The sequence below is a fragment of the Pinus tabuliformis genome, chromosome 2_1 (assembly GCF_031772625.1).
Source record: "Pinus tabuliformis cultivar Carrire ecotype Pingquan chromosome 2_1, CPIR1, whole genome shotgun sequence".
NCBI classification, from domain to species: domain Eukaryota; kingdom Viridiplantae; phylum Streptophyta; class Pinopsida; order Pinales; family Pinaceae; genus Pinus; species Pinus tabuliformis.
In genome coordinates, this window is record NC_142299.1 from 55,785,149 (window position 1) to 55,809,844 (window position 24,696).

At 37.3% G+C, this 24,696-nt stretch overlaps 1 protein-coding gene across 1 annotated transcript in view; it reads right to left on the minus strand.

The window, feature by feature from the left end:
• Window positions 1–1,252: 1,252 nt before the first annotated feature.
• The window catches only part of LOC149198760 (uncharacterized), an 89,951-nt gene continuing 66,507 nt past the window's right edge, over window positions 1,253–24,696 (minus strand). The window contains exons 4-10 of the mRNA XM_089402152.1: window positions 6,086–6,243; window positions 5,000–6,000; window positions 4,650–4,913; window positions 3,520–4,518; window positions 2,756–3,385; window positions 2,086–2,646; window positions 1,253–1,866 (exon numbers count right to left, since the gene is read on the minus strand). Of these exons, the coding sequence (XP_089258278.1) occupies window positions 1,306–1,866; window positions 2,086–2,646; window positions 2,756–3,385; window positions 3,520–4,518; window positions 4,650–4,913; window positions 5,000–6,000; window positions 6,086–6,243 (4,174 nt within the window). The 3' untranslated portion in view covers window positions 1,253–1,305. The remainder of the gene's footprint in view (window positions 1,867–2,085; window positions 2,647–2,755; window positions 3,386–3,519; window positions 4,519–4,649; window positions 4,914–4,999; window positions 6,001–6,085; window positions 6,244–24,696) is intronic.

Consider the following 24,696-nt stretch of genomic DNA (forward strand, 5'->3'; position numbering starts at 1 on the left):
TCCGTTTTCAAAACCATCTCCACCAAATAAGCACATCATTTTTTGTTGAAGCAATACCTCTTTTACCTTTCAAAATAAGAAAAAAATCATCTTAAAACAATAATAAATCATCCATTTAATTTTTTTAATGCACGATCAAAACTAGTTTGGGAGTAATGGGTATTTGGTTTTATTTGTATGGATTTACCTCTTATTTCAAAGAAATTTTGTGTTTGATTATGAATCTTTTATACTTTTAAACTCACCATAATTCAAGACAACACATGCTTGATTTAACAAGAAAAAATAATAATAAGAAAGAATAGTATTATAACAAAATAAAAATGAAAAAACATATTGAAAATAATAGATAAAATGTTTATAATACATGGTATGAAATACATCATATTTGTTCTAAATCATGCATAAGTCAAGCAATGATTGTTGTCTGTCCTCCTTGGAACCTTTCATCAAGATTTGCATCAACCTCTTTGTTTTCTCTTCCATACTCTTTCTGTATTGGAAAACCATATATTTCCCATTTTCTATCATTATTTCCCCATCTTTATCTATTAATATCATCCATGGAATGTGATAACCAATAGAGTCAAAGAGTTTTTTCAGTTTGGCTTTGTCATCTCTTTTAGACACTTCTTCTTTTAAAGAATAAAAGTGTGTCCAAAATCTTATAGCCTCATGTTCCAATAAATTTAAGAAAGGTGTCTCCTCCATCTCAACTTTTTCCATATCAATATTTTGCAGTGGACAATAATGAACATAAGTGGTATCTGTAAGCTTTGATCTTTTTATCTCTTTGAAGCCAAATCCAGTGATATAAATTATATGAATGTTATCAATAAACTCTATTAATATGTTCCTTAATAAAAATGTAAACTCCTTTATAGATATTCAGCCTTTTATAGAGCCATATCCACCAAATAAGCATATCATTTTTTGTTGAAGCAATGCCTCTTTTACCTTTCAGCATAAGGAAAAAAATTAATCTTAAAACAATAATAAATCATCTATTTAAATTTTTTTAACTTATTATTTTTAATAACAATATTAAGAAAACCGATTAGTTTGGGATTAACGGGTATTTGGTTTTGTTTGACTGGACTTATGTCCTATTTCAAAGAAATAATGTGTTTGATTATGATTCTCTTATACTTTTGAACTCACTACAATTCAACACAATGCAACTTTGAATCAACAATAAAAATTAATAATGACAAAGAACATTATTATAGTGAAATAAAAATGAGAAAACATATTGAAAATAATAAATAAAATGTAGTTCATTTATAATACATAGCATTAAATACATCATCTTTGTTCTAACTCAAACAATGCTTGTTCTCTGTCCTCCTTGGAGCCCTTGATCAAGACTTGCATCAATCTCTTGGCTTTCTCTTCCATACTCTCTGAATATAGGGAAATCATATCTTGCCCATTTTCTATAATTATTTCCCCATCTTTATCTATTAATATCATCCATGGAATGTGATAATCAATAGAGTCAAGGATTCTTTTCAATTTGGCATTGTCATCTCTTTTAGACACCATTTCTTTTAAAGAATGAAAGTGTGTCCAAAATCTTATAGCCTCATGTTCCAATAAATTTAACAAAGGCATCTCTTGGATCTCAGCTTTTGGCATATGAATATTTTGCAATGGACAATAATGAACAGAAGTGGTATCTGTGAGCTTTGATCTTTTTGTCTCATTGAAATCAAATCCATTGATATAAATTATATGAATGTCATCAATAAACTCTATTAACACATTCCTTAAAAAAAATGTAAACTCCTTCATAGATATTCCTTTTTTAGAGCCATCTCCACCAAATAAGCATATCATTTTTTGTTGAAGCAAAACCTCTTTCACCTTTCAAAATAAGGAAAAATATTAATCTTAAACCAATAATAAATCATCTATTTAAATCTTTTTAACTTACTATTTTTAATAACAATATTAAAAATATATATATATATATAAATTAAATACTAATCTTTAATTTATCATCCCAAAAAAGAAATTAAAAAAAAAAAAAAAAAAAAACCTTTAATCTATCAAACTTTAAACAAACAATGATGGACTACTCACCTTATGCCATACGCTTTCTTGATTGTAGAAAAGAAGCTCTAAAGTAGACGTAGTCTCTATTTGAGACGACTCTTCCTCTAATTCTTTAATTCTGTCCACGGTAAAGGGATAAGCCTTTGGCCCCCACCTATCTAGCAAAGGCAGTACAGGTTTATCAGCTGTAAACACTTTCCCATTTGGTTCTATTACTGTGATTATACTCATATACATTATGCCACGCTCCTTTCCCCATAAGTTATATCCTTGGTCCGGTAGACTCCCTTTAATGAGGAAATACTTCACTGCTCTGCTTAACATCCATGGATTTTGAAGGACCAACCACGGAGCATCTCCTGAAAACTGCTCAAACATCTCCAATTTTATATTTGTATTTGTCTGCACAAGTGGAATTGATATAACTTCTAAATTCAATTCCTCTTTCTTTGTGTTATACAGTTCCATCAAAGATCCCAAACGAATATCATAACACATGTGAAGAGGCCTGATGTCTAACAAAATCCTTTTTCCTTTCAATTCTTCCACTCCGCAGCTACAATGTTTGGAGTTTTCTTTTGAAGCGCCCTACAATTATCAATGTCAACAAAATAAAGTAGAGAGAGTCAATAATGTCACGCGAAATTTGTAAATTCTGTTTTAAAAAAGAAATATAACAAAAGTCAGAACTTAATACCTTCTGTGATGCATAATTCTTTCCAAAGATGTGAGCGCTTTCCCCCTTTCCAGTTGGAAACAATTCTCTTAACAACTCTATATTACTCTCTCCACTTCTTGCTTCAAGTTCCTTCAACCTCTCGTAACTTCTACACTTACCCAACCAAAATTCCTCCAGTCGGCCTGTCAAACCTTTCCAGCAAGGACGATAATCTTTAGCACCCTTCTCGTCTCCCGCTACCTGCGTTCTCATCTCATAATAACGGTTCGGATCATCTGCAGGTAATCGTCGCTGTTGATCTGCAACATCTAACAAAGAGATCACTTTCCCTCTCACATCAAGATTGCGATCGTCCCGCTCCCCATGGCCCACAATTTTACCCTTGACTTTCAAAGGCAACTCATTAAAATTGTCGCCCATATAAATTATTTCAAATTTTGTTTGTATTTCATCTATCGTTTCTTCAAATAAAGGCCACGGGAAATCATAATCAAAATCGTCATGGTAATCAAAGATGACAAGAAAGAGGGAGTCTGCAGAAAGATGGTGAGACAGATGGAATGGCTCTCCTTCTCCATTACTGAGAAGGCTGTCGAATTCTGTTAACAACTCCTTTTCTAGAGTCGCCTTCCGGTCCTCCGACAATTCCTGAACAGAAATCTGAAATCAGTACAAAGTAAAAACGATACACAATCTATATTCATTTTAAAAGTTCACATAAAATACATGCAATAACACGATTGGTATATAAATATGGATGGATGGATGGATGTTATGTTAACCTGTCCTGTGATAACTGTAAAAGTCCCTAATGGATTGCCTTCTCTTTCAATTTCTCCCCATCTCTTCACCAACATTTCGCTTTCCACGATTCTTACCACCTGTAATGTTTTTATCTTCACCGCCTTGTCCATCTCTTTCCCTTCCAACAAGACGCAATCACATAGATGTAATTGTCGCAATGAGGCAAGACACTGAAAACAATCAGGGAGTGCTTTCAAACTGTGGCACCCATCCAACTCTAGAATTCGCAAGGAGTCGAGGCAGTGGAAGTCATTACACAAATCTTCAAGGTTTTTGCACCACATTAAATTCAGGTCCATTAAATTTACTAATTCTCCAAATCTGTCTGGAAGCTTCTTTAAATTGCTACACCGCTTCAATGAAAGAACCCTGATAAAGGAGAGGTTGCAGAACCCATTAGGTAGTTCTTTTAAGCTTGAACAGCCTGAAATATCCAGTGAGGAGGCCAACGACTTCAGGTCTCCAATGCTTTCTGGAATACTTCTTAATTGGCTGCATTCCTTCAAATCTAATTCAGCAAGTGATGTTAAGTTTCCTAAGCCATGAGGGAGATCTAGTAGCCTCTCGCAATAGGATAGATCCAATAATTTCAATGCTGTGAGTTTCTCAAAATTAATAGGAAGCACTTTTAGATTCTTGCAACCCTGCAAATTGAGTTTTTCCAGAGAAATCAATGATCCAAAATCTTCAGGCAATTGCATTAACCTCGAACAGTAATCCATTCTGATTACTCTTAAAGATTTGAGCTTTGAAATTGAGGCTGGTAACTCCTGTATAGATCTGCAATATGAAAGCGTGAGTTCTTGCAAACCACCTACTAGATCACCCAGGTCTTCAGGCAATTTTTTCAACGCTACAAAGTGGGTCAATCTAAGTATCCGCAAATTCCCTAGATGCTGAAGATCGCCGGAAGAGATTTCCAAGGCATGAGAATGTGACCTTCCATCAAACTCCATGTACCTAACACTCGAGGGAATCTGCAAATTATTTGTGACAAACATAATCAAATTGAACCATTAAAAATAATAAAACTATCTCACACACGAATTCATTTTTTGAAGAAAATTGAGAAAAGAGATATTGGACTAAATATTTAAAAGAGACTTGCCTCGCGGAAATTCAAATCCCTTGGTTCGTACTTCAAATATTTCAATCCCTTTGACTGGGACACATCAAAGGGAAGATGGGGAACTGCAGCTTGTAGAAAAACCAACTTTTTAAATGTTTGACTACATTTGTCCTCTACTTTTATCAAGTTCCCCAATGCAAGAACTCTTATCGAACCGCACAACAACTCCAATTTTGATGCTGACATATCTAATCGATCTTTATTATTTTCACTCAGCCATATACCTTTGATCTCTGGAATTTTCTGCATGATATTATTAAACAGAATTGAGTAGTTATCATAATGATAGAGACATATTATGGAACAAAATTAATTTCATAATTTGATACCTTCTCCTTTAGCAGCTCCTCAACTTGCTTTCCACTGGTGAATGCGAATCTCACTCCCTCTGTCTTTTTCAGACCGATTGACAAAATGACATCGTGTACAACAACAACCCCATTTGTGCCTCTGCTGACAAGTGATCTACTTTCCAGCATTTTCAATTCAATCTCTCCCACAATATCTGCCACTGTGTCCCAGTCCCATCCTTTAAAAAAGGAGCAAATGTCCAGAAATGGATCTCTGGATATCTCAGGGAGATAGTCGTATGCAAAGAGGTAGGACTCTATTTTCCCAATTTCAGTGTCCCATTTTTCTTTCTCTTTCATCAATATTCTATAAGCTTTTTGCTTATCCTCTTCTCCTCGTATGAATCCTCCTACCAGTTCCAAAAGTTTTGGAATTCCGCCATATGACTGTACAATCTGATTCAATTGGGTAGACTTTATTTGCTCCTCCCTGTCGTAGTCTGTCTCATCATCATAGATTTCTCTCCCCAAAAGCTGCATAGCTTCTGTGTGATGAAGACCTTTCATAGCATAGGGTATTGTTTTCACTTTTAACGCTCTGCCCACATCTATATCACGTGCAGTGAGAAGCAGCCTCACCTTCTTCGCCTTTTTCATATCCTTGGGCAAAAGCTGCCGAAGCTCCTCTTGCCCCAAAACATTATCTATGTAGATAAACGCGGGCACCTCCTCTAACATCCTGCCCACTTCTAGTTGTCCATCCCGCCCACTTCTAATATCTGGAACCGTCTCTCCTTGTTCCATCAAATCTTTTAAGATCAATCTCTGCAATTCTACTATCTTTGGACTTGAATCGATATTTTCGAAGAGTTGAACTTTAGAATATTTACATCCTTGAATGTTAGCGAACGAAAAGACGGCATCTGCAAGGGTGCTCTTACCCATTCCGCCGAATCCATGCACCATAATTGCAATGGCATTTTTGTCACTCGCCCATTCCAAAAGATCGATAATTTCTTTTACCGACTCCTCTATTCCAACTGTTTCAACGGCATTAATCATCAGATCCATGTTTGTGGGAAGAACGAATTTAAAATAAACAAAAAATTTCAATCATATATTCACCTGCATGATCCGGATATCTTCTGGAGAGAGGGGCTTTCTTGCGGTCATTGGCATCTAAAATACAAATACCCATCTGGGTATTAATTTGCCTGTACATACCATCTATGTCTTGTCTAAAATTATCCAGATCATCCTTGTTTACTGGGGCTTTGAAAAACCTGTAATAAGTCAAGGAAAGTCCATTAAAACACTGGATTCTGCCTATTGGACATGGTCATCCATTAATTATGGAACACGTGGACTTTTTTTAGATGACGTGATGTAAATTTTAATGAGTAAAGGTTTGAGTTGTAATGTGCAGGTTATTGTATTATAATTTTTTGAGCAGGTTTGTCTCTATCAAATATTTTCGTATAACATTTTATATTTTTAAGTTTTAAGTTTTATATTAATAAATTATTATTATTTTATCATTATAAAATGTAGTGTTCCAAAACGTGGAGTATTAAGAAATGGATTATGTGATCGAGAACCTGATGGATAACGAAAACGAAAGCTTGAAATCTAATTTTTTTCAAATTTAATTAAATAATAAAAAATATTTTAACTCACAAAATTAAAATTAAAAGTTAATTTTTTTAATATTTTATATTAATAAATAATAATTAAAAAATTAGTTTTTTAATATTTTATATTAACAAATAATAAATGACGTGAAGTTGTTTAGAGATAAACTAAATTAGTTGGGAGACTAAAATCTGGGGATTTTTTGTCCTAAAAAATCTGATGGTAGGAGTGTTTGAATTTTGTTTACCCTATTTTACCAATATCTCGCCTAAAAATCCATTGTTTTCTAGGCCAATTTACTTCATTTTTAGACTATATTTATTTAATAAACTGTTTTTTCTTTTCATGTTAATTATAGTTTTTTATTTTTAATATTCTTTAACTTTCTAATCCACAAATATTCACTCAAATCATTATTTCAGTTATTTAGTTTTATGTTATTTTTTGAGTAATATTTTTGTTCCTTATTTTCAATTTAAATAGCTTTTATCAATCATTACTTTATTTCTAATAACTTTTTGCAATAAGCTAATGTGGATTTTCATAGTTCATATTGTTAGAGATTTTTAGAACTAAAATTATGATATAGAATATGAAGAAATATAACCATTGACGAAAAATCGATTTTGAAGAGATAAAATTCAAAGGAGGGTCAACGGTCAAAGTGTTAATTTTCACATTGCTCTATGTCATTTCAATTACTTTTAGCCCAATTCAATTCCTCAATTAGCAATCTTTTCAATAAGAATAATCTTTCCAATCATTAACAGTAATTGAACATAGAACAATAAATTCAATGATAAAGGAGATAATCAACACGTCAACAAGAGACATTGAGTTTGGTCAAAGACTAGGGGAAAACCCCACAAGGGGGAAAACCCTTTGAAAATTATTCTTCTATTAGATTGTCATAAAATGTTCAACAAAGAGTACAATGAGCCCTATACAAAATCATCTAAGAAAATAACCCAATAACATTCAAAATTATGTTTCCAGCATCAATATATATCAAACGCAACTTTTCTAGTTTGCAATCAAATTTAGCCCTAAAGCCCAATCGCATGGAGGAAGAGGTGTGCATGCAGCTAGGACCTTCCAATTGCACCCTTGAGCCTACTAGCCTGCAGTTATAGCCGAAAATTGCCTTTGACGAGCTTGCAGTGGTGACCGAAAACCCTAAAACTTGTGCAAGCTTCAGACCTTGTATTTTTGGACCTATGTGAACCTCTTTCCTCAACCCAACCTCAGACCTGTGCGAACAAATCAATGAAGAAGAGAAGAAGATGATGTTTGGTGATGTCCAAATGAGCTTATGGTCACTTGTCTTTATAGGCTTCCAAGGGTGACCAATTTCTTGTTAGGGCCGACCTATCCAAATGTGCATATGTGGGCTTTTCTACATAAGAACACTTTCCCTGATCCAAATTGAGTGCTTCAATAGTAAAAAATGGTCCTCTCGAAAAGAGGAATCTAGTCCCATGGTTGGAATTTATCACTGAGTTGCAAAATTAACACTCCCTCTCAGTTAGGGACAAATTCCAACTGCATCATGTCATGTGTATCTGTCATCATATCATGTCCCATCTCTGCTCAACTCTATCTGCTGAAACATTCTCAAATCTGAAGAAGAAGAATCTGGGAGCATTAGCTACCACTCTCTATAACGTTAGAGAGCATATCGCAATCTGAGAACAATATCAAGGAGCACATCTCAACTTGAAACTACATTGAGGAACATATCTCAATCCTGAATCTCATGGGGGAGAAAAACACCTTCAACCCCATATCTAGTAATAGGTGATATAGGGGAGCACATCTCAACCCATCCTATTGCCAACTGATATTCCCAACAATGACCCTCAAGAGTCATGTAGTAGAACACCTACATCATAATCAACTTGGGTTGTACACCCCCAAGTACACTCTCAACCCGTTGGCTAAATACGGAGCAGTAATCCCAACAAGCCTAGTTTGTGGGTATGATGCCGACTGGGGTATATTATGCAAAGACCAAGATAGGGGAGCAACAACTCTAGCCCTATGTAACATATAGGGGAGCAACATATACAAACCTTTTGTCCAAATATCCCTCAACCCTAGGAGCCCTCTATCTCAATTCCTTACACTAGGAGCTTAAACAGCGGGGAAGAGTCAGCTCAGTGTTCTTGATTGGTGATGCCCCTTATCAAAAGGGGTCATATCCATTAGTCCAAGTTCCTCTCTGAAGACCACGAACTTCCCTTTAAGAAAAGCCTTGGTGAGAATATCTGCAATCTACTCATTTGTCGATATATGATGGCGTTTAATGGCTCCTCTATGCACCATGTCTCGAATGTAATGATATTGAATCTCTATGTGCTTGGACTTGTCATGAAATACATGATTATTTGCGAGAAATATCCCACTCTTTTTGTCACAATATATCATTGTAGTGTCTAGGACCTGCTCATATAGCTCTCCAAAGAGCTTCCTCAACCAAACTGCTTTGCAGCTAGCCATGCTAGCGGCAATTTACTCTACCTCAGCGGGTACTCAATGCTACAGACTTTTGCTTCCTACTTATCCTAGATATCATGGAAGATCCAAGACTAAAACAACATCCAGATGTACTCTTCATGTCGACAATGTTTCCTTCCTAGTCAACATTGGTATATCCATGAAGTTGAACATCTTCGGCAAAATATCTCAAACCAAGGGTGATCATCCCATGAAAATATCTCAAAATGTGTTTGACAATGATCCAATGTGCATGGAGAGGCTCGGTCATGAATTGACACAATTTGTTTAGTGCATATCATATATTTAGATGGATATTGACTAAGAACATCAAAGCCCTAATCAATTGTCTATACTTGAATGGATTCTCCAAATTGGGTCCTGCAGCCTCTCCACATAATTTCTTGAAATTCATTTCCATCGGTGTGGGAAAGGACTTGCATTTTGTCATTCCAAATCTCTCCAACAACTTCATGACATATTTTCCTTGTGAAAGGAAAATCTCACTAGGCCTTTGCCACACCTCAAGGCCTAGAAAGTGGTGCATGAGTCCAAAGTCCTTCAGCTCGAATTCAAAGGTTAGCTCCCTCTTACACTCTATCATTAGGGGCTCACTACCTATCAAGAATATATCATCAACATATAAAACCAAAATAATCGACATAATTTGGACTACTTTGAAGTATAGGTTGGGATCAACATTGCTTCTTGTGAATCCCAGCTTCACCAAATAATTGTCTATGTGGGCGTACCATGCTTTGGTGGCTTGTTTCAAACCATACAATGCCTTCTTCAACTTGAAAACATGTGTCTTTCGATCCTCTACTTCATATCCCCGTGGCTTATCAATGTACACTTCTTCCTGTAACATGCTATGGAGGAATTTGTCTTCACATCCATTTGATGAAGGCTCCATCCTTGATTAGCAACAAGAGAAACTATCAAACGAATGGATTTATATCGAGCCACAGGTGAAAATATATCATCAATCATCTACCTCTATCTAGGAGAATCCTCAGGCTACGAACCTTGCTTTATATTTTTCAGTGCTTCCATCAACTCCATGTTTAATCTTGAATAACCACTTTGAAGTCACCACGGATTTCCCGTCCGATCTCAGCACAACATCCCATACATCATTCTTCATAATTGATTCATATTCTTTGGCCATAGCATCCTTCCAAACTTGTTCTTTCATGGCTTCTTCAAAGGTGGTAGGTTCGACTTGAATCATAATACTCATGGCTGCAACATATCCGGGTATCTGCATGGCTTCTTCCTTTCACTAAATGATATTTTAACAGGAACTCATATTTCATCATCCTGTAATCTGTCATGGAGCCAAAGTGGTCTTTTCCTGGAAGGAAGATCACATGGAGGATCTAAGGGATCCATGGGCTCCATGGGATCATCAAAAATATTTGTCTCGGATTCAGGCAAGGACCATTTAAAATATCCATATCATAATTCTTCTTCTCAAGAGGAGGAGTCAGAGGAAGGTCCCTTACTTTCCTAAGGGAAACATCTTCATTGAACGTTACATCCCTACTAATTTCAACCTTCCTTTTGTTGAAGAAAAGGGTAACTAGGTTCGGTATTTGTCAATGTAATTTTGATCTTTGTACTTGTCAAGAAAAAGAATTATTATTTTTATAAATTATATGAATGAGTTTCTTGCTCATTCCATAGGTCTAGGAAAGTCAAAGAGTCAAAAGAAAATTGAAGAGCTCTTCATGAGACTATGTGTAATGTATATGGATCAAACCGAATGTCTAGAACAACCCTCCAAGACAAGCACAATCCTCAGGATGAAGTTGGCCAACAAATGAACTAAATAAAAGTCATGTCGGATTGCAAATAGAGACACATATGTTCACACTGGCAGGTTAGCTTAATATGTGGGTCAAGCCACTATAAATAGGCATGTAAGTTTAGAATTAAGTCAAGAAATTTCATACATCTCTCTGCAACTCGAATCTCTGAAATCTTAGACAGGTATAGGGGTCTGCAATCCGCGTTGTAGAAGGACACATTTTCGGATGTCTCTGAAATAGTCTTAGTGTAGGAAGATCTCAGTGTAGGAAGATCTCGGTGCAGGAAGAATACTAACACAGTCTCAGTGGATATCAACAATCTTTGCATATATGTGATGAGAAGGATCTCAGTATTACTGTCTCGGCATGGTTAAGGATCACGATGATCCCACAGTAGAACACACAGTCTCAGCATATTTGTTATGAAGAGGATGATACACTCTTGACATACTCACAGTCACAGTCTCATTGTAATGATAAGAACCTCGGTGATCCTACAGTAATGTTCTCTGTCTTGGCATACATTCTAAGTACAACTATACTCTCATAGAAGTAATCATGTAAATACAGTCATGATCTCGATGAAGACAAGATCAGTATAGAGACCTAGTTGACATGGTGATGATCTCAGTGAAGGTGCAACAATCATCTAGTTGAAAGTGCAGCAATGGTACTATTGTAATGCAATAATGATGACCTTACTGAGATAGCAGTGATGAAGATGATCTCAATAGTAACAAAGGAAGAGGATTGGTGTCTTGGGCTTGGAGTGGCATAGAGGGTAGAGTATAATGGTCTTGGTGTTCATCGATTAGAATCCGTATAAGAAGAATTATGTGAGGGTTTTTCTCTCCAAGAGAGAGAGATTTTAGACTTGGCAGAATGCCTACTTCTTGTGTTCTTGGCTCTTTGTTTTGGGAGTAGTTTGATGAAGTAAACACACACACTCATAATAAGAAGAAGATTAAGATAAGATAAACAGTAAAATCATTTCACAAATTTTTATCAAGTATAGAAGAATCTATCTAATGCTAATTGCCCTAGATTCTTCAACACCTTTGACCAAGAATATATATTCTAAAAGCTTTAGAATTTTCACAATATCCAACAAATGTACATTTTCTTCCCATGGCTTCCAGCTTGTTTCTTTGGTCCTTTGGCACATGGAAATATATATGGCATCTAAAGATACAGAGATGGCCAACATCAGGCTTGACACCTGTGAACACTTCTTCAGGGGTCTTGTTGTCCAATGCTTGATGAGGCACCCTATGTTGAACCTATATAGAAACATTTGTTGCTTCTCCCCAAAGGAACTTTGGAAAATTTTGATCATGGAGCATGGCATGAGCAGCTTCTACAATAGACTTGTTCTTTCTTTCAACTACTCCATTTTGTTCAGGAGTATAAGGAACAATTGTATCTTTCTTGATATCTTCCTTCTTGCAATAATTGATGAACTGATTCGAAATCCATTCTCCACCATTTTCAAACTTGAATACCTTGATTTTCTTCCCTGTTTGATTTTCGACCAAAGCTTTAAACTCCTTGAACATTTCAAAGGCTTCATCCTTGTGCTTCAAATAATATATGCATGTCTTTCTTGAGAAGTCATCAACGAAGGTGATGTAGTAGAGATGTCCACCAATAGAATGTAAAGGCATCAAACCACATATGATTTGAAATTGGAGGAGAACTTCTCCTTCCTAAAAAGTGATCATTCTTCTTGACGTTTTGCAAGGAAAAATGAGTCTTATGACAAAACAGGTTTTCAAAGGTCTCTTCAAGGACTATGAGTTAGTTTTTCATGTAAACTTAAAACATAAGCAACATCTCATCATCTAACTCATATAGGCATTCATGAAGAGCAACAACAAAGAATTTGGTGACGGAGTTCACCCCTCCTGGGCTACATCTTTGGGCCTGCCAACATAACTAGATTACTCCATATATTCAGTGAAAAAAGTACATAAAGTTTGCTAATAAAACAAGTGGTTATTTTCCCCTTCAAGGAAATGTTCTACTGCAAAGAAATCTCACTATAAACAGCATGACAACCTACAGTCAGTCATGAAACCATCAACAATAAAAAGTGTCTCCTACAAAGACCTTGTACTCCATCTGAAAATGAGCATACATGAGCATACAAGCACTTCAATTCCACATTGAAATACAAAAGAAAGATTTCCTCAACAAGACATAGTGAGAAAAGAATAAATGAGTTGAACCCTACAAGTAACAGCTGCTGCAATAAACACCTGAAGATAATAAAACCCCTACAAGGCCTTTCACATGGTCAAACACCTTCAAGAACTGCTCCAAAACATTGATTGATCCATACATCCATGGACTTGAACCTACAAAAATTCTCTTTAGATGTGCTCTAATCAACAAATAGAGGTCACCATTGGATCCAGAATGTCCAAAAACCCTATCTGGACTCTTCTTGAGCTCCAAAAGGCCAAAAAATCACCAAGTTATGGCTCCAACAAGCTCTCAAAACTCCTTCTCTGTTATCTGTCCTACAAAATGGATAAACAATATAATAGTGCTACAATTTCTCCAAGTTTTATGTTGTGGAGGTGACCATTTCGCCCATCGAAGGTGCAATTTGTTAGATAATTAAATTGCCCAATAACCCTTAAGTGCGGAAACTATGGCCACATGGGCCATGCGGATGGGGGATGGGGCTAACTGCCCGCCCCCGCTGGTCTAGCCCCTTAAACTTCAGGGTTGTGGTCTTATTAGTGCCCACAGGGCCAAGGACTGAGCCAACAGCCCGCCCTTACCGCCAAGCCCCCTCTTCCATGGCGTTGCGGTCAAGTTGGTGGCCATATGGCCTAGGCTAGCCCCCATTCAAACTCCCCACCGGTGAGCACTCTTCTAAGGTTCTATGGCACCCATATGACTGAAGCCTAGGGATATCCCAAACCCCTTCTCTGCTGAGCTCGCTCCAATATACCGATGAGGTCATGTGAAATTCACCGTGATAAGGGCTAGAGTTAATCTTAAGCCCTTTTCCATTGAGCTCTACTTCGGTGCACCTGTGGTCGTGTGGTTGGTTGGTGACTAGGGATTGGGGCTAGTCCCCGAACCCCAACCCTTTTGTGCCATGGTCATATGGAGATCAGATGACCAAGGGTCAGGGCTGACCGCCTAGCCTGTCCTCCCATATATCCGCTTCATAAATATTAAATATGTTTGAGGCCCTTATGGGGGCAAGAATCACCCTTGTGGTGTAGTGGCAAGGCACTAGGCTACTAGATGTAAGGTTGCAGGTTTGAATCCTACCCATCCTGTCTGACCCATACCAAAATTTTGGCCAACCATGGGGTGCCATGTGGCAGCCTCTGGTTGGGCCACATGGCACACCCTAATTAGTCCACCACACACAAATCGACCTAATAAAATTTTACCAATACGAGGCTGCCACTTGGCATGATCTCATTGGTCCATACATGCCAAGTCAACTGATGATGTCAACAGTACGGTAGCCCAGTCAGTTTCCCAGTCAGCAAACCTGCTAATTTTTTAGCTATTGGGACAAACGATTAGGACGCGATAACTTGAGCATACGATATCGGATTGAGGTGAAATGATTGTTGTTGGATTCAAAACAATGAACATTTAGACTTGATGTCAATTTCGAAAAATTTTGGGCACTTTAATTTTTGAGCTAAAATTTGATCACCAGATCATACCTCCCCACTAGGAACTTTTGGACTCCAAAATTTTACTTCTCCTAGTAAATAAAATGAGGTTGAAAATCAAAACTTACCCAGAACTCAATCCATAATGCTTTGTTTTCAATTGGTGCCCTTCAAGCTCCAATGAAGGTACTTCGCCTATCTTCTTTGTGAATACCTACCGTCCTGTCAAGAATCGAGGAAAAATTCTTATTGTTGATGTAGGAACAAAAACACTAATGAGTGGAATATGAATATTCTCTTTAAACCCATATTTCATGGCTCAAACAACTTCATCCTGAAGTTCCTTTGTTGAAGACAAACTTGACTTTCCATCTTGGAAATCATAAGCAATATAATGCCTATCATGCATTGATTCAAATTTTCTTTAATGTCCTCAAATTGAGCTTGTACAAAAAAGTACACTGCTACAAAAATTCAATGACATAATTAGCTTTTCCTGCAAAAACATAGTCATCTTGTATAATCTTAAACAAAGATTCTATTCACAACAAGTTTCATCTTGAACACTTGCATTGGTGAGTACATGACAAACTTGTAGACAAACTTGGACAACAAACATTGTACATTCCAAAAGTCTTCAAACATTTGGACTTATAAACAAGCCAACTACATAACATGTCAATGAAAAACACATACTTGTTGTTCATAGTGATTATTCTTGTTCACTTTATAAAGTACCCAAAACAGGTAATGACAACAACAAGCTTTTACAATTTACAAAGCAACAAACTATACAAACAATCTACCAAATCTTTGCCTCTCCTAGGCTTATGGGTTCTCTTTTTGTATCTACTTTTCTTTGAAGGTTTCCTTAGGAATGTTGTGAGTCCTCTTTGCCACTTCTTTCTTCCCTTGCATTGGTTTGCACAATCTCTTTATCCTTCTTGGAACGAAGCTCTAGATGTAGTTTCCAACATCGATCATTCCCATGCCCATGCATCTTACAATGGGTACAAAAGTACTTTATCTTGCTTGCCGACAAGGAAGTCCTAAAATGTGAATGAGATTCATCAGGCTTGATGCCAAGAATCTAATCCATTCTTTTGACCATTACTATGTGTTTCTCACAAACAGCCACACAATGGTCAAATGCATCACACAAAGTGCAAGGATACATGTTCCACAAATAGTCAAAATTACCAACATTTGGAAAACACCCATGAAATTTATACCTTTCCATTGGGCTACAACTTTGACGATCTGGGCCAAACGATGATATACAAGGTCATTTAAAGCATTCATCTCTCTTAGGAGACAAATGAACTTTGTCACCATGAACTTGGTGTGACATATCATCCTCTGATGATTGATTTTCCTCAAACCGTTTATAGCATTCTCCAAACTCTCTTTGACAATATCCCAATCCTTGATATTTTGGTATCTCTTGTACCATGATTGGATTGGTGATACTTTGGCCATTGATGTCGAGGCCTCCTCCTTCATAACCCATTTTAGATAGAAGCTTCGTAACAATGCCTCTAGTATGTTGTTCAAACGCTGCAAAAGAGTTTCTATGAGAATAAATAGAAGTTTTTGAACTTGAGATGCCTATTACCTCCTTGAAATTTCCATCTACCTTTTCTGCTTCATATGATGATGATGACTTTGTAGATGACTCTAGCCACCCACTCTTACCAAATGACATATGATGAGAATCTATGAGATGCTTACAAAATGCACATGCATCATTTTCCTCATACAGTTCATAACCTCTGTTTGAACCATGCTCACATATTGGCTTCACATTGGAAGTTTCCTTTACTGTCACGGGAGTGGAACTTTCAGCAACTTGTTCCTCAAGCACTTGCTGCAACTGAAGTGCAGATGCCTCTTCTCCTCTTCATCAATTTCAAGCATTCTTCTCAATTCAATGTTCTCCATTTGAAGAGACAAATTCATCTCCTCTATCTCTTGGAGACCCTTCTTTCCCATTAAACAAGCTCTGAAAATTTTTTCCCTGTTATCCGTCCTACAAAATGGATAAATAGTCTAACAACGCTACAATTTTTCCCTTTTTTCTGCCATGGAGGCGACAATTTCGCTCACCAAAGGTGTAAATTGTTGGATAATTAAATTGCTAAATAACCCTTAAGTATGAAAACTATGGCCACATGGGCCATGTGGCCGAGGGTCAGGGCTAACCACCTTCCCTCGCTGGTCTAGACCCTTAAAATTCAGGGTCGTGGTCTTATTAGCGCCCACGAAGCTGAGGGCCAGGCCAACATATGATGAGAATCTATGCGATGCTTACAACATGCACATGCATCATTTTCCTCATATAGTTCATAACCTCTGTTTGAACCATGCTCACATATTGGCTTCACATTGGAAGTTTCCTTTACTGTCACGGGAGTGGAACTTTCAGCAACTTGTTCCTCAAGCACTTGCTGCAACTGAAGGCGCAAATGCCTCTTCTCCCCTTCATCAATTTCAAGCATTCTTCTCAATTCAATGTTCTCCATTCGAAGAGACAAATTATCTCCTCTATCTCTTGGAGACCCTTCTTTCCCATTAAACAATATCTGAAAAATCTATCCCTGTTATCCATCCTACAAAATAGATAAACAGTCTAACAACGCTACAATTTTGCCTTTCTTCTGCCATGGAGGTGACAATTTTGCCCGCCAAAGGTGAAATTTGTTGGATAATTAAATTTCCAAATAACCCTTAAGTACGAAAACTATGGCCACATGGGCCATGCGGCCGAGGGTTAGGGCTAACCACCCAACCCTGCTAGTCTAGCCCCTTAAAATTCAGGGTCATGGTCTTATTAGCGCCCATGGGGCTGAGGGCCAGACCAACGGCCAACCCTTACCGCCGAGCCACCTCTGCCATGGCATCGCGCTCATGTTGGTGACCATATGACCTGGGGCCGGTCCCCGTTCAAACTCCCCACCAGTGAGTGCTCCACCAAGGTTCTATGGTGCCCATATGACCAGAGCCTAGGGCTATCCCAAGCCCCTTCTCCACTGAGCTCCACTTTGGTATACCGATGAGGTCATATGCAAGTCCTTGTGACCGAGGCTAGGGCTAATCTTAAGCCCTTTTTCATTGAGCTCTACTCTGGTGCACCTGTGGTCATGTGGTTGGTTGGTGACTAGGGATCGGGGATGGTCCCAAAGCCCCAACCATTTTGCACCATGGTCGTATGGAGAGCAGGCAACCAGGGGTTGGGGCTGACCACCAGGCCCCTCCTCCCATATATGTGCTTCATAAACTTTAAATAAGTCTGAGACCCTTATGGGGGTAAGAATCACCCTTGTGGCGCATTGTCAAGGTGCTAGGCTACTGGATGTAAGATCGCAGGTTTGAATCATGCCTAGCCTATCTGACTCATTCCAAAATTTTGGCCAACTATGGGGTGCCATGTCGTGGCCTCTAGTTGGGCCATGTGGCACACCCTAATTGGTCCACCACACAAAACGATGCAATCAAAATGAACCAATTTGTCCAATACAAGGTTGTCACTTAGCATGCTCTCATTGGTCCATACCTGACAAGTCAACTGATGATGTCAGCATTATGGTAGCCCAGTCAGCAGCCTAGTAAGAAAACTTGTTAATTTTTTAACTGTTGGGTCGAACGATCAGAACACGATAACTTGAGCATACGATATCGGATTGAGCTAAAATGATTATCGTTGGATTCAGAACAATGAACACTTTAAATTGATGTCGATTTAGAAACATTCTAGGCACATTAATTTTGAGTTAAAATTTGATCACTGGATCAACATATGTAAGAATGAATGAGATGGTAGATGTCATTTTTCTTGTTCTCGCTAGAGGGGAATGGTCCCCTTGTCTTCTTTCCACTGGCACAAATTGTAAATAATCCATCATGTTGACTTGAAAATCAGGAATACCAGAAACCAATTTATTCAATTTCAGAAGAGCGTCATAATGTGAATGTGTCAATATTTGGTGCCATAACTCACTTAGATAATTAGTATCAAGGACCAATGCTATAAGAGGTCTTCCAGTAACTCTGTAGAGTCCTTCAAATATTTATCCCAATGTAAATGCATCTCTCATGGGTAATCCAACAAGAAAAGTAAGAACCTTTCCCCTGATGAAGGCAATCCTCATCCCTTTGTCTTCCAAAGCAAATATTTATACCAAATTCTTATTCAATCCTAGCACATACATTAAATCATGGAGCACAACAGATTCCCCAAACTCCAAATGGAATTTGATGGACCCAAAGCCTTTCATGGAATGGGTGAAGTTTTCTCCAAGAATAGTTTTCAAATTTGACTCCCTCTCTACCAAATCAGAGAGAACTTCCTTATACCCAGAGAAATGATGAGTGGCCCCACTATAAACAAACCAACTATCCCATGAATCCAAAGGAGAGGAACTAATAAGGGATGAAATAAGAATATATTTAGATTGATTGCGTACATTACTTTCATACCTAGAGAATCTTGACTTCTTTTGAGGACGACGATATTCTTCATGATAACATAGAGTATGTCTTCTTCTTCTTTAATCTCATCCATTGTGATCATTCCTTTGGTCATCTCTTCTTCTTCGATCATCAAACCCATTTTTGTTGCTTCTAGTGTTGTATCATGGACCCTTGTTCTTTTTGGGGCAATCTTGAGCATAATGACCAAGTTTCTTGTGACAATTATTGCATTCAATGTGAGATGTCGCTCTATCATTCCTTCTCTTTGCATTTCGAGGAGGAGGTTTTCTTGAATTTGATGGACCTCCTTTTCCTTTCTTCTTCTTGTTTTGAGTGACAAATGTAGCGGGCTCTCCCTCTTCATTTTTTTGAATCCTTCCTCTTGATATCATCCTTGATTATTCTTGATTGAGCTTTCCAACAATCTCATCAAATTATGAGAAGAAATTTTTGTTGCTTATGGTAGTAATGAATGTTTCCTGAATGGGAGGGAGACCTCTAAGAGTTAAAATCACCAATTTCCTGTTAGGCACTGTTTCCCTGAATCTTTGCAACTAATCTCTAAGACAAGATATCCTCATAATGTAGGATTGCACAGACTCTCCTTTTTTCATATTCATGTCTTTGAGTTGATATTTCAAGGAGATGATTTCATTCAAATTATTGACTTCATACATATCATCTATTTTATCATACATTTCCTTAGACTTTCTCAAATTTTCAATATATGTAAGAAGACTATCTTGTGAACCATTAGCTATAATTTGATTTTCTTTTGACTCACCTTTCTTGTGATTTTTCTTGGCAGTAGCAGAAGCATTTTCTAAAGCCTCGAATACTTTTCCTTGAATGTATTCCAAAACATCATTGTTATCAGATATGATATCCAACCTGATCTTCCATGCAACAAAGTTAGATGAGTCACCCAACTTCTTATACTCCTTGAATAAAGCGGAAGACATCTTGACTATTGAGAAATCTAGGGCATTCAATGTTAACAATTTCTCTGCTTGATAAATGCTTGTGATATGTTTTTACTTCTTAAATTATGATCTTTCTTTGTTATCTTCTTAGTGTGTTCTTTTCATCAAGACAATTACCAATAAATAAAGACAAGTGACACAGTATATAGGCTTCTCAATACAGGGCCAAAACCTCTCACCTCTTGAGAGGAAAACCCGATAAAATTATTCTTCTAGATCTTCAATTGATAAGTACCAAGACCATGACACAAACCCTTGACTATTGTATCCTCCCAAGAACCCTTTCACCCACCTTGATTTTCTGCCTCTTCCTTCCTTTGCCTTTCCTCTTAGAGAAACTCGGTCTCTATATCTTATATTGCACCTTCACAACTTCCTTAAAGAATGTTAGTCTGTAGGTCTTCTAGAGAGAACCCCGATCTCTAATTTGATCACTTAGTAGAGTCTCTCTCTTTCTGCCCCAAAATAATTTCACTGCCTTAACTTCGCACTGCCCAGACATTGTACTTCCTGAAGAATCTACTACCCAGACTTCGCACTGCCTAGAAGAATCTGTTGCCTAGACTTTGCACTTCCCAGAAGAATCTGCTACCCAGAATTCACACTACCCAGACTTCACACCGTGCAGAAGAATATTTTATATAACAAAAATATGATGTCCCGAAAGAATCTTTGCACTTCTATTTTTCTGCTCCTTCACTCTCCTTTTAGCCCTCTTTCTTTTTCCTTCTCTTCGCACTTTTCTAGTGACTTCTTGTCTGAATTGTCTGTCTCCAAATGAGGCCGAGTAGGGTTATTTATACCCTTCGTTTTTGTCCTTTAGGTAGACTTGACAACTTGAGTTTAGGTTGACCTCATCTTGCATTTTCTTCATGGTTTGTAGGCCGACTTGAAGGGGTTTGGTGACAGGTTCTTGGAGGATACTTTACATAGATAATATTGACCTATTACAAAGTGTAACATGATTTCATTTACATGAAAATGAGGCTTTTATGTCTAGATGAATAAACCCTAAAGACTCTCAATGGGAGTCTTGACTCAAAAACAAAATCCCTTGCTCATGAAACCCTTGAAGCAAGTCAACATAATAATTACATTTTTCCTATTTACATTTCTTTATATATAATTACATGTCATTATGAAGACCAAACCTAATTACACTTTTCAAAATTGACTTGATTAGATAGGCTCCTTAAACTTTCCAAAGATGATTGCTTCAATGCTTGTCTCCTTTTGGGCTTGTCCTTCACCTTAGCTCTAAAACCATGTTAATTTTCACACTACTCTATGTTGTTTCAATTACTTTTAGCCCAATTCAATTCTTCAATTAGCAATCTTTTCAATAACAATTAATCTTTCCAAACATCAACAGTAATTGAAGATAGAACAATAAATGCAATGATAAAGGAGAACAAACACATCAACAAGAGACACCAGGTTTAGTCAAAAACCAGGGAAAAGCCCCACCAGGGGGAAAACCCTTTGAAAATTCTTCTTCTATTAGATTTGTTGAAGGATCTAGGGCAATAAGGTATAGTAGGATTCTTCGTTACTTGATAAAAAAATTTGGAGTCTTGTTACTTTTTCTTGTTAGCTTAATATTCTTCTTATTATTATTAATGCATGTGTGTGTACTTCATCAAACTGCTACCAAAACATAAGAACAAGAGCACAAGATGTTGGCTCTCTGCTAGGGCCAAACCCTCTCTTCTCTTGAGAGGAAAACCCTTCGCTAAGTTTTCTCTTATTGATGCTTCTTTCTTGATCAATGCCAAACCCTAGACCCTTGACTAGAAGAACCTCCAAGCACAAGTCAAGTCCTTCCTTTTCTCTACATTATGTTTCCCTAGCACTTTGTCTACCTCCTTCCAACACTTCGTTCCCTGGCACTTCGTCCTTCTTCCGGAACTTCGTTCTTCCTTGCACTGTAAGTAGATATTCTAGAAGAGATACTTTTACTTAGTGATATACTTCACCTAAGGATACTCATTCCTTCTCTTGATCATCTGAGTTCCTTCTTGGTGTATGGTGGAAGGCTTAGTGTGACAGCACTGCAGTCCTAATTCTCACACATGTGCGAGGTACCCTAGAGAATTATGGTCCTTTTTCCTAAATTTCGAGACAGATAGGATTATTCTCTTGACTTGGGAGGCTTGCCTAATTTCAAACCCAAACAACACAAATTCATGAACTGTTTGATCCTATTTTTATACCCACAGACTTACCCACCTCTTCTTCGCACATGTAACTATTTCTAGCCTTAGAAACAGTCCTCTTCACTTCGTCCTTCTTCCTCCTTCCTTCGCTTGTCTTGGAGACCCTTTAGGCTTATGTTCTTATCCCAAATAATGAATTTTTTGTGACTGTAATAGAGGGTTTCTATGACAGCAAAGAGACCCTCTTCTTCTTCACACGTGTGACTATCTTTTAGCCCTAGAACAGACTTCCAAGGCTTCGTCATTTCTTCCTCCTTTTTCACTATACTTTTAGACCCTTTCTTCGTCCCTTCTTCACCCTTTTTCTTGGATACCTTCATTGATTTAAAAGAGATGGATGGCGTTATTATGGAGTGGATAGCCTCTATATATAGAGGACTATCCCTCCCTTTAGGCTGACTAGAAGACAGTTTGTATGCCGACTTGTTATCTTACTTAGGATGGCTTCTTTGGTGGTGTAACATGCTTGAATGAGCTTTTTTGGTGGTGCCTTTGCATAGGAGGAGACTTGAATTTTCTTGGAGGTATTCTCTTGACTTTAGTACATATTCATACATGCTGTAACATGCCCTTAAGGCGTTCAACATTTCCTTTTGACTATTTGACTCACCTATAGCAATTAACATGTGCTAGACCTACTTTAATGAGCAAGAAACGCGTTGACATATATTATAAAAATAATATTTATTTCCTTGAATAAGTACAAATGTCAAAAGTACATTTATGAAGACTGAACCTAGTTACATTTCCTTCAACAATATTGTCATAAAATTTTCACCAAAGAGTACAATGAGCCCAATGCAAAATCATCTAGAAAAATAACCCATTAACATTCACAAATATGTTCCCGAAATCAATATATATCAGAGACAACTTTTCTAGTATATGATCAACTACAGTCAACTATGGTCAGATGTCAAATTTATCCCTAGATCCCAACTGCATGGAGGAAGAGGTGTGCATGCGGCTGGGACCTTCCAGCCGCACCCTTGAACCTACTAGCCTGCAGTTATAGCTGAAAATTTCCTTTGACGAGCCTGTGGTTGTGACCCAAAACCCTATAACACGTGCGAGCTTCGGACCCTGTATTTTCAGACCTGTGCGAACCTCTTTCCTTGACCCAACTCAAATATGTGTGAACCAATCAATGAAGAAGAGAAGAAGATGATGCTTGGTGATGTCCAAATGAGCTTGATGTCACTTGTATTTATAAGCTTCCAAGGGTGACCAATTTCTTATTAGGGCCGACCTGTCCAAATGTGCATATATGGCATTTTCTTCATAAGTACACTTTCCCTTGTCCAAATTGAGTGCTTCAATAGTAAAAATTGGTCCTCTCGAAAAGCAGAATCTAGTCCCATGGTTGGAATTTGTCACTAAGATGTCAAATTAACACAAAGGGCTTAAAGAACCCAATAATGAGGGGAAGAATAAAATAAGACTAAAAGACAAAAAATAGGGAGGGAAGAGAATATTAAGGGGGTTAGTGTGGGGCGACGGGGGTTAAATAAATTGTGGGTGGAATCATAAAAATTAATAAGAGTAAAAAGGTAAAATTTAAAATTAAATATAAAATAAGAGGGGGACAAAAAATAGATAGATAGGGGAGGGGAAATAAAATTGAATCTAAAATAAGAGTTGGAGAACAAAATATAGATAGAAAGGGTAGGAGAGAGAGGGAGGAGCCAAATTAGAGAATAGAGAAGATAGGGGGGATTTAAAAGTTTTAAAGAAGGACAATAAGTTAGGGAATGAAAGAGGTGTAAATAAAAAATGGAAGGTAGGGAAGAGAGATAAAAATTTGAAAAATAATAAAAATGGGGGTGGGGGGTAGAAAGATAGGGGGAGTCAAAGAAAGGAAGAGAGATTGAAAACCAGAAAAATCAAGAAAAAAGGGGGGCAGATTATAATAAATATCATTTTATAAGATGATGGATGGTAGGCTTCCATGATTTTCTTATCCTGTAACCATCTTCTCTATTAAGATTTAAAGGGTTATCTTTTGTTTCAAGAGCTTCCCGAATAAATCAAGAGTTATGGAAAGGAACATATGCTAATATTTTGATTTGATCTAAACAAATGAGATGCTTAGAATGAAAAGAGTGATCTACAATTGATGAATGCCCCCCAAACCCCAATATTTAAGGGCAACCCAAAATTTATAAACCTAGTGTTCCCCTTCGACCTATTGTTAGTGCAATCAGAGCCCCTATCCATGCCATTGACCATTATTTGGCCAAAAAAATCCAACCCTTAGTTGGAACTACCCCTTCATTTATCAAAGATTTAGTTGATTTCATTCAAAAAAATAAGAACATTAAAATTGACAAACATGACCTTTTGGTTGGTTTTTATGTAGTCTCTTTGTTCACTAAAATCCTCTTTCCTAAAGCCAACAACTTGATATCTAATCTTGTTGAATCTGAAACCCTTAACCTCATTCATCTTTGTCTCTCATCCACTTTATTCTCTTTT